Source organism: Orcinus orca, chromosome 12, assembly GCF_937001465.1.
Source record: "Orcinus orca chromosome 12, mOrcOrc1.1, whole genome shotgun sequence".
NCBI classification, from domain to species: domain Eukaryota; kingdom Metazoa; phylum Chordata; class Mammalia; order Artiodactyla; family Delphinidae; genus Orcinus; species Orcinus orca.
Genome location: NC_064570.1, coordinates 78,733,626 through 78,748,751, shown reverse-complemented (window position 1 = coordinate 78,748,751; position 15,126 = coordinate 78,733,626). Strand labels below are relative to the sequence as shown.

General features: G+C 40.0%; 1 protein-coding gene across 5 annotated transcripts in view; it reads right to left on the bottom strand.

The window, feature by feature from the left end:
- Positions 1–15,126, bottom strand: part of SLC17A5 (solute carrier family 17 member 5) — a 59,038-nt gene that overhangs the window by 36,179 nt on the left and 7,733 nt on the right. For 3 of the 5 annotated variants that reach the window (XM_033428621.2, XM_004270110.3, XM_049695436.1), the window contains exons 2-6: positions 10,152–10,348; positions 7,711–7,944; positions 4,236–4,323; positions 2,729–2,815; positions 1,170–1,288 (exon numbers count right to left, since the gene is read on the bottom strand). In XM_033428621.2, coding sequence (XP_033284512.1) covers positions 1,170–1,288; positions 2,729–2,815; positions 4,236–4,323; positions 7,711–7,944; positions 10,152–10,348 — 725 coding nt within the window. The other 2 variants (XM_033428622.2, XM_033428623.1) reach the window with 2 other exon arrangements.

Sequence of the window (15,126 nt, the reverse complement as noted above, 5' to 3'; positions counted from 1 at the left end):
GGGTTTGAGCCCTGGTCCAGGAAGATCCCACATGCTGCGGAGCAACTAAGCCCGTGAGCCACAACTACGGAGCCCGTGCGCCTAGAGCCCGTGCTCCGCAGCAAGAGAAGCCACCGCAATGAGAAGCCTGCGCACCACAACAAAGAGTAGCCCCCACTCGCTGCAACTAGGGAAAGCCTGTGAGCAGCAACGAAGACCCAAAGCAGCCAAAAAAAAAAGGAAATGTGAGTGAGTAAATGTTTCATTACTGTCTGGTTTACTATATATAAAAATTGAAAATATCAGTAATAATAACTCAGTGGGCAAGAAAAGTCTTACACGAAATATTTTATGTTCTTAAACAAATAAAGTGACTATGAAGCCATTAACAATGCTAAAGAAAAGACTGTATATATTTTAATTTTCCTAATGTTTTCATGTTCTTCTTTTATTCCCACCAAAAGGCAAATATTTTGTCCCCATGGCTTGAGAATTTATGATTATGTATTAATGTATGCATTAAATTATGTATTATGTATTAAATTATGTATTAATTATGTATTAAATTATGATACATAATTTATTATAAATTAAATTATGATAGACTATTAAATTATGATAGACTTTTATTTCTGACTTGCTATTGTGCTCAATTAAGTGAAACAAATCTTACTTTAGTTAAGTATAAATTTTTCCTGAATGGCTACCCTAGAGGAGCAGACAGGTGTATATCATATTATATTATTATATATCACAATAAATGTGCTGTCCTTGTTAAATCACACTCTAAAATATAGATAAAAACACACTAGTTTTCTAACAACTAGCATTTAGGGTATAGCTATAAGATTCCTTTTGTAAATAACACATCTTATTTTCTACTAATTAAGAAGACAAAGGAGGCTCACTTGATAATCATTACTCTAGAAGGTTTAAAATGACTTAGAAAAGTAATTTTTCATAGATTTAAACTAGATTTAAATAAATTTCTAGATTTTAAATTTCATAGATTTAAACTAGAAAGAATTGACATTTCTTGGACAAAACAGTACTTTGTAGATTAATTAATTCGCCTGCTCTACTTTGCCTAGAGTGTGCACAACAGAAATATCTATTAAAAAAACTGGTATCTTAATTCTGAAGAAAAAAAAGATTCTGAAATTATTTTTAAAATGTGCCAAAGTCCTTACCTGATTTCTTAACGATGAAAGAATGTATTCCTTTTCATAGGGGGAGATTGTCTTGTGAGTTTCTGGTGTATCGCTAACTAACCAGATCCACAAAATAAACCAAATGATTCCAACTATACCTTAAAATAGAAAAATAAGAGGTAAATAAAATTAGTATGCACCAACAGCAATTTTTCTGTCTTGAAAAAATTATGTAATTATAAACTTGAAATATAAAATGAAAAATTGGTTTCAGCTTTGTTTTCAAGTTCTTCTCATAATTCTTTAATGGGATAACTGTTATTTGTATTATCTCCTATAAATTTTTAAGAGGAAAAACTTTTTTGAAAAATTGCAGTATAACTGACATATAACATTACATTAGTTTCAAGTGGACAACAAAATGATTTGATATTTATATACACTGCGAAATAATCACCACAATATGTCTGGCTACCATCTATCACCATACAAAATTACAAACATTTTTTTTTCCTGTGATGAGAACTTTTAGGATTTATTCTCTTGGCAACTTTCAAGTATGTACCACAGGGACTTCCCTGGCGGTGCCATGATTAAGAATCCGCCTGCCAATACAGGGGACACGGGTTTGATCCCTGGTCCGGGAAGATCCCACATGCCGTGGAGCAACTAAGCCCATGTGCCACAACTACTGAGCCTGCGCTCTAGAGCCCACGAGCCACAACTACTGAGCCCGCATGCCACAACTACTGAAACCTGTGAGCCTAGAGCCCGTGCTCCACAACAAGAGAAGCCACCGCAAGGAAAAGCCCATGCACCGCAACGAAGAGTAGCCCTCATTCGCCGCAACTAGAGAAAGCCCACTACAGCAACGAAGACCCAATGCAGCCAAAAAAAAAAAGGAAAAAGTATGTACCACAATATCACTGTGCTGTACATTACATCCCCATGACTTATTTATTTTGTAATGGGAAGTTTGCACCTGAAGAGAACAACTTTTAACCACATGACTCTGCCTATCAGGGCCTACCAGACAAACCTTTTAAAAAATAAAAGTTTACAATCTATTATTTCCACAGGTATCTGCTTTTGTTTATTGATGTTTTTTGTTTTGATTGCAGATATATTTCCTGCATAAATATTTACATGGCAATCTAATTTATTAAATATGTGTATCATCCTGCTATTGAGATTGGGAAATGAAAGGCCCTGGGACTAAACAAAGAAACAAAAAAGATTAAAACTACCAAGTGAGAGCATCCTACTTTGTTTGAGAAGAAATATTTTCAAAATATACATCTTTTATAATAAACAACACAGCAGTTTTTTATAGTAAGTACAGCATTTATGTCCTGGATTCAACAGCAGTTTCTATTGAACAAATATTCCAAAATTAACATCAGGTCACAACTCAGCTGGATCATTTTAACCACATAAACTTGAAAAACAGGTTGTCAGTAAATGTTTCAGAGCTTTGTGGTCTAGGAGATGGGTACTTCAGTGAATTGGAATATACATATTTTAACCAATTATTAGATCACCATTACATTTTGGACCTATCACATTATAATTTAGGTTACATTTTTGAATAAACTTACCAAAGAGGTAGAAGACGTAAGTCCAATTCATATAGAAGCAAACTATACCAGAAAGAGGAAGAGAAACTACTGTCCCAAGCTGTGCTCCTAGAATAACAACAAAGACTTTGTAAACTTTGGAGAAAAATGAACAAAGAGGGGACACAGGTCTACAGCCTAAAGAAGACGGATAACAGACAATAGAGAAAAGAAAGAGTGATTCAAATCCTATAGGAGTTGAGTTAGTCACATGTAAATATAAACAACCCATTCTCTTAAGGGATCATTTACTAGAAAACCCACAATATGTAAAATGTATACATTAATATGTAGTTATATTAGTTACAATTATGTAGCTACTGATGAATTAGAAGGCATCAATCAATAGAAGACCTATTATAATATGAGCTAGTAAATGCCACATTACTAGTAAATGTGTTAGAAAGCCAAGTGTTTGGGGAAAGGCTCAAAGATGGTCTCTAAACATAGCCTACTGCAGCACACCTGGAGAAAAAAGAACGAAGCTTTTGGTAATCTAATTTGCCCCAAATATATTACACACAATTGTTTCGGATAAATAAGTGATAAAATTCATTTTAACCACCAAACAGAAGACATCTTAGAAGGTACAGTGGGAGCTAAAATAAGCAGACATTGTTTCTGGTCTCAAATTTTAGTCTTATATAGGAAGTAAATATAAACAAATAATTATTACACGTTAGAAAGTGTTGAGTGTCACAGAGCAATATGGAAGTTCAAATGTAGGACAGATTACCTCTGACCTCTAGAGATCAGGAAAAGATGTAAGAAGAAGCAGTGGGACTTTGAAAAGATGGGCAAGATCTGGTCCCATAAGAAAGAAGATATAGAGGCAGGTGTAACAGGGTGAGCAAATGAATGGAAGTAGGAAAGCAGAAAGTGGGTTTGGGAACTTCAGTTGGGTGAAGGCAAGGAATAGGAAGCCTAGAAAACCGGGCTGAATAGTTACTGAATATCTGCTCCATGCCAGGCACTATGTGTCAAAAAAATAAATAAAAAGTTTTCATTCAGTGTGTGAGCTGGAAAAATTATAATTCACATATAAAGCTCATGCTATCTTACCTACAGACCAAATGATAGCAAATAAATGCATAGAAAACAAGGTGTCTGAAGGGAGGGGTTGAAAGTCATGACCAGCTTATCAGATGATCAAATCAAATCACAATTTAAAGACAAAAGTGTTCAATTTTCCAGCTTTTTTTTTTTGGCTTTGTTTTGTTAAAGCATTCTCTATATCAACATCTGAAAAGGCAACATGTTTTGAAATAAATAATGGCAGACGGAGAAAATGACAGTAGTCAATGAAGCCACTTTGCTATATGCTGGTGAGCCAAAGAAGAACATTAAGAATAAAGTTATACCCCTGCAACTTAAGTTTTCCCCAAAGAAAGCACCTGACATTGCATGATTCTGCTTTGCGCCCTTCCCCCAAGGTTGATATACAGATAACACATTGTAGCGAAAACCTTCACAAGAACAGTTATCTCACCTGCATATGAAATGCTGAGAAGCTTGCTTCTTTCAAGAGGAGGAGCCCACGAAGACCACATGGCATGCATGGCGGGAAATGTGACACCCTGGGAAGGGAAAAAGATATTTCTGATGAAATGCAAGGTAGTTTTGTTCATGTTTTAAATTCAGTTGAGTATTTTGTTGCAAGAGAAGTTTCTGGATAAGACTCACGCTAGAATCAGGTTTCATGGAGTGAGATGTCTTTACAGTGCTGAGTGCAAATACCTCATAATGAAGTACTTTCAAAATCTGAACAAAGACTTGTGGACTCTGTCAACTGATTTGAGGACTGCAAGGCAAGGGTTACAAAAAATGTAAAAGAATGTACTGAATGAGGATATAAAGGTACCCTCCCACGGTGAATTTTACTCATTTACTTTATTATTATTATTTTTAATAAATTTATTTATTTATTTATTTTTGGCTGTGTTGGATCTTCATTGCTGTGTGAGGGCTTTCTCTAGTTGTGACAAGCAGGGGCTACTCTTTCGTTGTGGTGCACAGGCTTTTTATTGCGTGGCTTCTCTTGTTGCGGAGCTTGGACTCTAGGCGCGCGGGCTTCAGTAGTTGTGGCATGCAGGCCCAGTAGTTGTGGCTTGTGGGCTCTAGAGCACAGGCTGTAGAGCGCAGGCTCATTAGTTGTGGCACACGGGCTTAGCTGCTCCACAGCATGTGGGATCTTCCCAGATGGGGGCTTGAACCCGTGTCCCCTGCATTGACAGGCGGATTCTTAACCACTGTGCCACCAGGGAAACCCTCATTTACTTTATTTATGGCCTGAATGCAATGGGAATGTTATCAATACGTAACTTTTAAAAATACTGAGCTAATACTGTGGGATACTAGAAGAAAATTCAGATTCACCTTACTCAACAGGAAAAATAGTCCTACCAAAAAATGGTACTACCAAAAAACACTCAATTAGAGTGTTTACCAGTATTTTTTTCTTTTCTGGTGATAATTAGCCTAGTAAATGCCAATTAGGGGAGGGGCAAGATAGGAGTGGGAGATTAAGAGGTGCAAACTACTATGTATAAAATAAATAAGCTAAAATGATATATTATACAGCACAGGGAATATAACCAATGTTTTATAATAACTATAAATGGAGTATAATACATAAAAATTTGGAATTGTTATACACCTGAAATTTATATAATATTGGACATCTACTATACCTCAATTTTAAAAAATACTAATTACTGGTAATGGAGAAGCAACAAGACAGTGAAGGCAGGGAGGCTCACAGAGGCTTGGGAGAGGAGGAGATGCTACAAGGGAACAGGAAGGAATAGATTCTAGTAGATTTGCAGCAGTCAATTCACAGCTCTCCTTGGCCATTCACTAGCTGTGTAGCCTCAGAAAGATCAGTTAACCTCTTAGAACTTCAGTTTATCTGTAAAACATATATTTTACTTAGATGAGGAGAAAAGGAACCTGTTAGTAGGGGGGTAATTTTATTTTGTAGTCAAGGAGGGTTTAGTTTTTTACTTAGATAAGGAGAAAAGGGACCTGTATATATTTTACTTAGATAAGGAGAAAAGGAACCTGTTAGTGGGGGGGGGGTAATTTTATTTTGTAGTCAAGAAGGGTTTATTTGGTATACCCCTATTTGATAAGGACAAAATAAGAATGTCCAGATGAGTGACCAAAGCTTACATTTAAAAAGCACTTGGCAATTTCCAAAGTTTTTTAGCAGTTATTATCACATCTGAGCTGTGACTGAGGATGGGGCACGTATTTAATATATTTGATTTATATTATATATTGTATTTGTATAATATTTATATTAAAACCTATGGTTCCACCGTTAGATACAGTGGAGTTATTATTCAAACTCTGATTTTACTACTCCAGTCAGTGTTTTTCCTACACAGCATGATACAAAATAACCTTTAAGCTGTACACTAAACCCAGAGGCCACTATCTTGCTTGGTTAAAGAAATGTTAAGAGAGAGCGAAATAAACGTATGCCTTGAGAAGTTCGAAGTCAGAAATGAAACGAGATCATTATTTAAAGGTGGAGGTACACATGACGAAATGCAAAAGAGAAGTGGAAAGGAAAAAAAATAAGAAATTAAAATTTTAAAATAATTAAAAAATGATCGAAATCTTAGGAGGAGAGGAAAAAAAAGATAAAAATTAATAATAACAATTTTAAAAGCAGCAGAAAGGCCAGAAGAATCACAGGACTAAAAAAAAGATAGCTACATAAAACGATAAATTATTTGTCTCTAAGTTAGAGGACCAGAAGAAAGAACAAATGATAAAGAAGAAGTTCTATGAAAAACAACAAATTTAAAGGAAAACAAGGCAATTTGATAGTCTATTGGGTAAAATATGTTTTAGACCTGGGCAATCAATGATGGAGCAGAGGTAAACAGTGGCAAAAGTTCAAGAAGTAGGATGGTAGAAGTCCTCATGGTTTTAATAGTGGTTTCTTATCTCCTCAGTAGAAGGGAGTAGGGGAAGCTATGACGTATTCCCCTAGAAAATGTTTTCTCTAGTCTTTGAGTAAAGCTTCTAATTTTGGAGTGCCCCCACTCAAGACCTCACTGACCACAAGTGAAATCTACTCATGTTATTTCATAGTCAATCAGTTTCTAACTAAAAAGTAAATCCCTATTATCTTCCAGTGTCATTTTTTCTGATTCATATATCAAAGAATGATATCTTTTTTTTTTTTTTTTTTTTGCGGTACGCGGGCCTCTCACTGTTGTGGCCTCTCCCGTTGCGGAGCACAGGCTCCGGACACGCAGGCTCAGAGGCCATGGCTCACGGGCCCAGCCACTCCACGGCATGTGGGATCTTCCCGGACCGGGGCACAAACCAGTGTCCCCTGCATAGGCAGGCGGACTCTCAACCACTGCGCCACCAGGGAAGCCCGTTAAACATAATTAATTACATGTGGGGTGCTTGGATTAGTACTTGGCTCGTAGGTAGTGATCAATAATTATCAGCTACTATTATAACCGTATTAACCTTGTCTTTTTGCCTCTTTTTGTCTAAATAAGAAACAAATTATTACTATCCGTTTTTCTTTTTTATAATTTTTGAAAATTTAAAAAATTTTATTAACTGTTGTTATACATGTAAAATGTGTTCAGCTCTAGCATTCAATGTCTTTCTATATGCCAATGAAATGAATCATTTTTCTATGGTAGAATGATATCTTTTTTTTTTTTTTTGCGATACGCGGGCCTCTCACTGTTGTGGCCTCTCCTGTCGCAGAGCACAGGCTCCGGACACGCAGGCTCAGCAGCCATGGCTCACAGGCCCAGCCGCTCCGCGGCATGTGGGATCTTCCCGGACCGGGGCAAGAACCCATGTCCCCTGCATCGGCAGGCTGACTCTCAACCACTGCGCCACCAGGGAAGCCCAAGAATGATATCTTTAAGGAGACAAGAAAGTGATATAGGGTAAGAAGAATAACAAAAGAGAAAAAAAATTACCTCTCCTAGTCCTTCTAGGGCCCTGAGTGCAATGAGGGCTCCAACTCCGAAATCTGCGGCGAGGGGAGTGAACAGAGTGAAGACAGAGGTGCCAAGGACCCCAAATCCCAGCAGCAGTTTCCCCCCACTTCTGCTGGCAACATATCCTGCAGGAATCTGCGTGATGATGTAGCCATAAAAAAAAGACCCGAGAATCCATCCTTGAGTTTCTGCATCCCATCGGTACTTTTTACCCTGTAAAGAGTAGGAGGAAAAAGAACAGCCTTTTAAGACCTTGATGAAACGGCTCCTTTCTCTTACTGGCATGTGAGTACATATAAATGTAATTTTGAACCATTGTTTTTGTTTGTTTGTTTTTTTGGCCATGAGGCTTGTGGGATCTTAGTTCCTCGACCAGGGGTTGAACCTGGGCCACAGCAGTGAAAGCGCCGAGTCCTACCCACTGGACTGCCAGGAAACTCCCCAGAACCACTGTTGTAGACTGAAGAACATGCAGACTTTCTACTGGGTAGGTGAGTCACCGTGATACAGACATGCAGATTCTAGAAGTGAATCGAAAATCATTGAAAGTCATAATGTTCAGGAAGGCTTGCTATTTTATGAAACTAGACTATGGGATGAATTGTAGATATTTTGTAATGACCATGACAAAGAAGGCTCAAAAAAGGCACAGGTTTAATCCAGAAAGCTACGAACAGGATACTGCAGTGGCCAGGCTAGGCTTTGGAGCCCGGCCTGGGTTCAAGTCCAGCTCTGTTACTTACTGGATTTGTGATCTGGGAAGATTAAATGAAAAAGGCCCATAAAATAAGGCCTGACACACACTAAATATTCACTTAATGTTGGCTACTAGTATGCAAAAGTATAGATAATTAAGAGACCATTAATTAATAGACCATTTCAGACCAAGCACTTCAACAAGGACATAGAGCTATACAAAAGAGCAAGAATTTAAACCAAGCCAGAAACTTCACGTGAGTAGGAAATGTCTTTTAATTAGTAGCAGTACACAGTAAGGTGAAAATGAAGATCTGGTGACTGAGTATCTGACATCTTTAGCACACATAGCCCTGTAACCTACCCACATGTTAAGAACCATTCAGGATTTCTTTTTACTGTCGATGTAGGGCAAATAAGTAGGTGGATCATGAAAAGTACTTATCGAAAGTAAAGACACAAAGCAAAGCCCTAATTATCCTTGTTTAGAGTACCAATCTGCAGCTTCTCTGTAGAATTCCAGGGCTTCATGAAGTGTCCAGCAATTACAGGTTGAGGTGGGGAAAGTGGGTGATGTGTACCCAAATACATATTCGGCAACATTATTGAAGTCCAATGTAAAGATTTTTGATAAGTCATTATTTTGTACATGTGCTTGTTTGGGCAGAAACCCTCTTCCCTGTTTGAGTGATCTTGTCTGTAAATGGCAGGAGAGACTCACCCACGTGGGATTTGGCTCCTTTGTGAGCACTGAAGATGGATGAAAATACACTTATAAAAAAGGACAGGGGCTTGCCTGGTGGCGCAGTAGTTGGGAGTCCGCCTGCCGATGTGGGGGACGCGGGTTCGTGCCCCGGTCCGGGAGGATCCCACATGCCGCGGAGCGGCTGGGCCCGTGAGCCATGGCCGCTGAGCCTGCATGTCCGGAGCCTGTGCTCTGCAACAGGAGAGGCCACAACAGTGAGAGGCCCACGTCCCCCCCCCCCCAAAAAAAGGACACCTGGGACTTCCCTGGCGGTCCAGTGGTTAAGACTGTGCACTTCCACTGCCGGGGGTGCAGGTTCAATCCCTGGTCGGGGGACTAAAATCCCACATGTCGCACAGTGTGGCCACACACACAAAAAAAGGACACCAGCCTTTCCCGCCTGTATTGTCTCCCCATGTGAGACAAAAGAAAATGTTGAAAGTGTGTAAAACTCAATTTTGAACAAATGATGAACATGCACTTATCAATTCCAGTATAATATGAGGGAGGCGAAACGACATCAGCAGCTTAGGTGAGGCATGTATAGAGGTTTTTTTTGAAACTGACCCATTCTTATTTTTCATCCTGTAGTTGAGATTATCTTAATCCTCCTGCAACAGGACCCTTTTAAGTAGTACAGCTATTAAATAATGGTCCCATGAAAACTATTTAGCAACATCTAAAACAACCTAATTTTCTAATACGCCAGACAGGTTTTTCCAAATTCTCTTCAAGGACGGTATGTTTATGGAGGAAACTGAAAAACTGCTTTTCAAACAGATCAGGGCACAGCAGCAGCAGCTACAGTTATAAGTTAACTGTCTAACCAGTTACTGGGAAAACACAAAAGAAAATGATTCAGAGTTTACATGAAGAAAGTGTCTGTGTTTCTGTAGGATGAATACATTCAATATTTTTCAATATTTTTACTCGGAAGTATTTTAGGATTAAGATCATTTGCTTGAAAAACAGCACTGACCGTTTGGTTGTGAAGAACTTTTATGGGAGTGGAATGCTCTGCACACTCGTTGGCAGTTCTATTATCTGCTGTAGTCGTGTTGGAATCTACCATATCCACTAACGCCACACTCAGATTCACCCGTAATGAATAGAGAACGAAGAAACCAAAAAAGGCCAAAAATGCTAGGTTGTAACGAGCAGAGCAGCACACTGGAGCTGAAATAAAGATTGGTGGAAAAACTTTCATTAAAAGAGTAACTTAGATGATACTGTCTAAATCACTAAAGAGGTCACTTCTTAGATGTACACAAATGAATAAACCATGAATGCTTTTCTGAGAATATTCTCAGATGAAGCATATCTAAAAACATGTACCAAAGAGAATTTGTTCCCAGTACCTGTAGTTTTGATAAAGATTTAACACATGAGAGCCTGAACTGTAAGACGGTTTCTTAAAACATGGAGGCAACAACTTTGCTCAGAAAAATCTGCATTCCGGAGTCAAAACCAAACCCCCAATCCCTGTCAGCTGGCAAGAGAAGAGAAAAGCAGGTAAGCGGGTTTAACGGCATCACTATTTCTGAAAAACATGTCTCAAACATGGCCAATAAGTCCTCAAGCGTTCAGCGTGGCACGTACATTACTGACTATGGGTCAGTAACCTTCTCATTATAAACGTTATCTCAGCACAAAAAAATTTACTGCCAAGGCCAGGGCAGGAAACCCCTCCTGATAATTTCTTACCTTGAAAAGTATCCTCAGAGGCTGGGTTTGAATCAGAAGCCATGATTAATACTTAAGGCTCTCCTAAACTAAATGCATTTAAGAGCCCAGAAGCAAATTTGCAGAATCTATGACAGTTGCAGCCCCTGTGACAGTTGCTCAGTTGGTCTTGCTTAAAGGGCCCACAGTGAAAAGCACAGTTAGTGAATGTACCACAATGATTTAAAAAAAAAAAAGGAAGGCAGAGTGGGTTGGAGGAACCAATGAAAGGACGATCATGTGACAGGAGGAGTCTGACCTAGTTTTTTACTCTATAGGCGTATGCACATATTTTCTTTTTTCTTCTTTTACTGAGTTGCAGAACTGGAGGGGGGATGAGAATGCAGGAAGCTGACTTAAGGGTGACTGACCCTGAGCGACAACGAGGAAGTGGCTAATCCAGGTTTTTACAACTTAAGTTTGGTCAACACTGAGTGTTTGATAAATATCTGTTGAAAGATATGAACATCTGTTTCATCTACTAATGACAAGTTAAAGTTAAGTACATATATATGAATATATGTGTGCTTTTATTTGGCAATGACTCATTAGCATTACACACACACATACACACACACACACACACACACACACACACACACACACGTGCCTGTTTTTCCCTCCAGGAATCCTGGTGTTTTCATTGACCTAACCTCACACAAGGATACATTTTTCAGAGTACAACGGTCTTGGTACAGATTCAGATCGAAGCTTTAATGAATACAGCACAACTGTATTTAGGTGTATGTTAATATACTGTGATCCAACTCACTTTTCTACAAGCACTCATACACTTAACAACTGTTATCGCTTTTTCCTCTGTGCAAGACTGACATCTTTTAACAACTTTTCATTTGGCATTCTTGCCTCCCTTTTCAGTACAGCTGGCGTTAGAACAATAGCACCACTGCCACAGTTCGATCCAGACCTGTGAAAACTATATTTCTAAAGCTTCATTCACGCTGCCTCTGTTACCTGAATCTAGACACACTGGCTCTCTGCCCCAGGCAAAAAGGCAGCTGTCTAGTTAAGGCCAGTTGCAGAATGCAAGGCATGTTTTATAGGAGAGCACATTTTCTCTATCATTGCTCTGTGTTGGACGAGAATATACAGAGAAGTCTGGATGGGGGCGGGGCTCATAATCTTTCCAAATTTGGGCAATTAAAATGTGTTACTCTGGGTAATTTGGAGCAGGAAATATCCAGATTAATGTACTGTCTGCTTTGCCAAGGTACTATATACAAAGTTCATTATTCACTTCAGCAGAGGAGCGACAAGATGTGATTTATGGTTTAAAGAGCTTCTCTGGTTGCTGTGTGGAGATGACAAAGGGGCAGAAGTGTGAACGGTGGTGAGGCATGTAGACTCAGGGAGATCACTCAAGGGATTATTGGAAGTTTCCAGGAAAGAGGTGATGGTGGCTTAAAGTAGAGTAAAGCCCAGGCAATGGAGAGAAATGCGTGGATTTGAGATAACTTTAAAGGCAGAACTCACAGGCCTTGCCAACACACTGGACACGGGGGTTAGTGAAAGGGAGGGACACAGTTACCAGCGATGCTCTTACTCTGAACAACTTTATTTTTTGCTACTCTGACTTGGAATGTTATCACTCCATTCTATCCTTATTTGAGTTGCCTTATTTTAACCGTATGTTATCAGTTTCTCCCCACACGATAACTGATTAGGAGTATGATATACCTTACCGTGTGAATATCATGTAGGGGTAGAAGCTTGGGAAGTGGAGGAAAGGTGAGTAAAATGATTTCAAATTCCTAGTGATACTACTTGGAAATCTGACCTAGAAGTTATGGACCCGGCAACGTTAACTTTTGGGGGCGCAGACTCAATAATCAGAAAAGAAAAAGCCAACACAGGAGTCACGAAGTATATGACTATGAGATTTTAAGAACATTACAAATAAGGGGTTACTAGTTTTAAAAAATGATTGTCGATTACAAATCAGTCAGAAAGATTTTGTTTCAAGAAAGTATGGTGACAGCGCAAAATGTGCCTGTGAATTTGGCCAGTGTTTGAAATTGGTCCAAGAAAAGCGTGCTTGCGTGACGAGGGGACAGAACATTCATCCGGCGCCCGCCACACTGAAATCAAGTTCAGAACAAAACCATGCTTGCGTAACCAACGGAGCACCCATCAAAACAAACATCAGCTTCTAAAACATGGTTTAAACTTAGGAATGTGGAGTGGGCGTAGCTGAAAGAACAGAGGCTGATTTAGATTAAAGCCGACCTGGTGACGGAGCTCAGCTCTGATTTTCACTGGCTGTATGTCTTTGGGGAAGTTAGTTAATAGTTTTCATTATCAGGTTTCTCAGCTCCCAAATGAGGTGACCGCCACCCACCTCACTGGGTTGTGTGTGCATTAGATGAAATACTGAAGGGCAGTCAGTAAAAGTGAGCTCCTTTCCCGTTTATCCTGGAAAAAGTTATACCACCGAGATAAACGGCTACGATACACATATGTGTGTAACACGGGACAAAAGAGTGACATAAGTGTGCTGTGTGTGGGGTAGGGGATAGTCAAGGAAGGCTTCTGGGAGAAAGAACACTTGCACTGAACCTTCATCAATAAGCAGGTTCGAGGAAGGAGAGCGGGGCAAGCAGAGGCAGCGGCAGGTACAGAAGTATGGAAAGCAAGCCAGAAGGAGCGGGAAACAGCAAATGATCTTATGGGGCTGAACTATGGTGCTGCATAACTCAAGAGTGGGACACTGGGCACTGAATTTAATAACAAGAACAACAGGGAACAGGGGCAGGACAGGTATAAAGACGTACAGGATGGACTTGAGGACATGGGGAGGGGGAAGGGTAAGCTGGGACGAAGCGAGAGAGCGGCATGGACATATGTACACTACCAAACGTAAGGTAGATAGCTAGTGGGAAGCAGCCGCATAGCACAGGGAGATCAGCTCGGTGCTCTGTGACCACCTAGAGGGGTGGGATAGGGAGGGTGGGAGGGAGGGAGACGCAAGAGGAAAGAGATATGGAGACATCTGTATATGTATAACTGATTCGCTTTGTTATGAAGCAGAAACTAACACACCCTTGTAAAACAATTATAGTCCAATAAAGATGTTAAAAAAAAACCCCAATAGGTAATAGTTATTGAGCCCGATGTGCTCGATATCAGCCTAAGTGTTTTGCCTATATTAGGGTTATAAAGATTAGTTGAGGTGGGGTACATGTAAAATACTTAGAACAGTGCTTAGCACATAATATGCCTTCAAATAACTGAATTGTTGTTATTATTATTGCTCTTCCTGGACATTAGGAATTGAGGTAATTTGTTACAGATCAAGGTTATTTCTCATTTGTGAGAAATCAGAAGTTGAAGAAAGAAGTTAAGAAGCTGCTGAAGCGGGTGTTAAGTTCCCAGTGAAACATGCAGAATTGCTGAGCGAGTGGACACCCACCCAGAACTGGTGGGCGCAACCTGCCCTCGCGTGTGACCTTGAAGCATGACTTGCCTGTACGCAGAGGCAAGCACCAGGTAAGCAGATAGCTGGCACTGAGATGGTGTGGTGACAAAGCAGGGAATTTAGAGTGCTGACAAGAAAATAAAGTGTTGGACTGTGATTCTGACCCAAGAAGCAAGTGAAATGGAGAGGGATAATGGTTTAGGAAAATGCACACTAGAATATAAAATCTCAGGGAGGGCAGGAGCTTCTGTTCTGTTTTGTTCACTGCTGTACACCTTCAATGCCTAGAGCAGTGCCTGGGAGAGGTGGCATACAAATATTTAGGGGGCTTAAAAGCAGAGAGGTGTTTCCTGATGGAACTTCACAATTCTACCTATGAAGTTCTCTTGACGACAGATGAAACAGACAGATCTTCTCTCTACTTTTGTATATGTGTGAACTCTTCCATAAAAAGATGAGGGGTCGGGCAGCTTCCCTGGTGGTGCAGTGGTTAGGAGTCCGCCTGTCAATGCAGGGGGCACGGGTTCGAGCCCTGGTCCGGGAGGATCCCACATGCCACGGAGCAACTAAGCCCATGCGCCACAACTGCTGAGCCTGTGTGCGCGCCTGGAGCCGGTGCTCCGCAACAAGAGAGGCCACCGCAGTGAGAAGCCTGCACACCACAGCGAGGAGTGGCCCCCACTCGCTGCAACTAGAGAAAGCCCATGCAGCAACGAAGACCCAACGCAGCCATAAAATAAATAAATAAATTTATTAAAAAAAAAAAAAGATGAGGAGTCAGTGGGTAGAAGGTCCA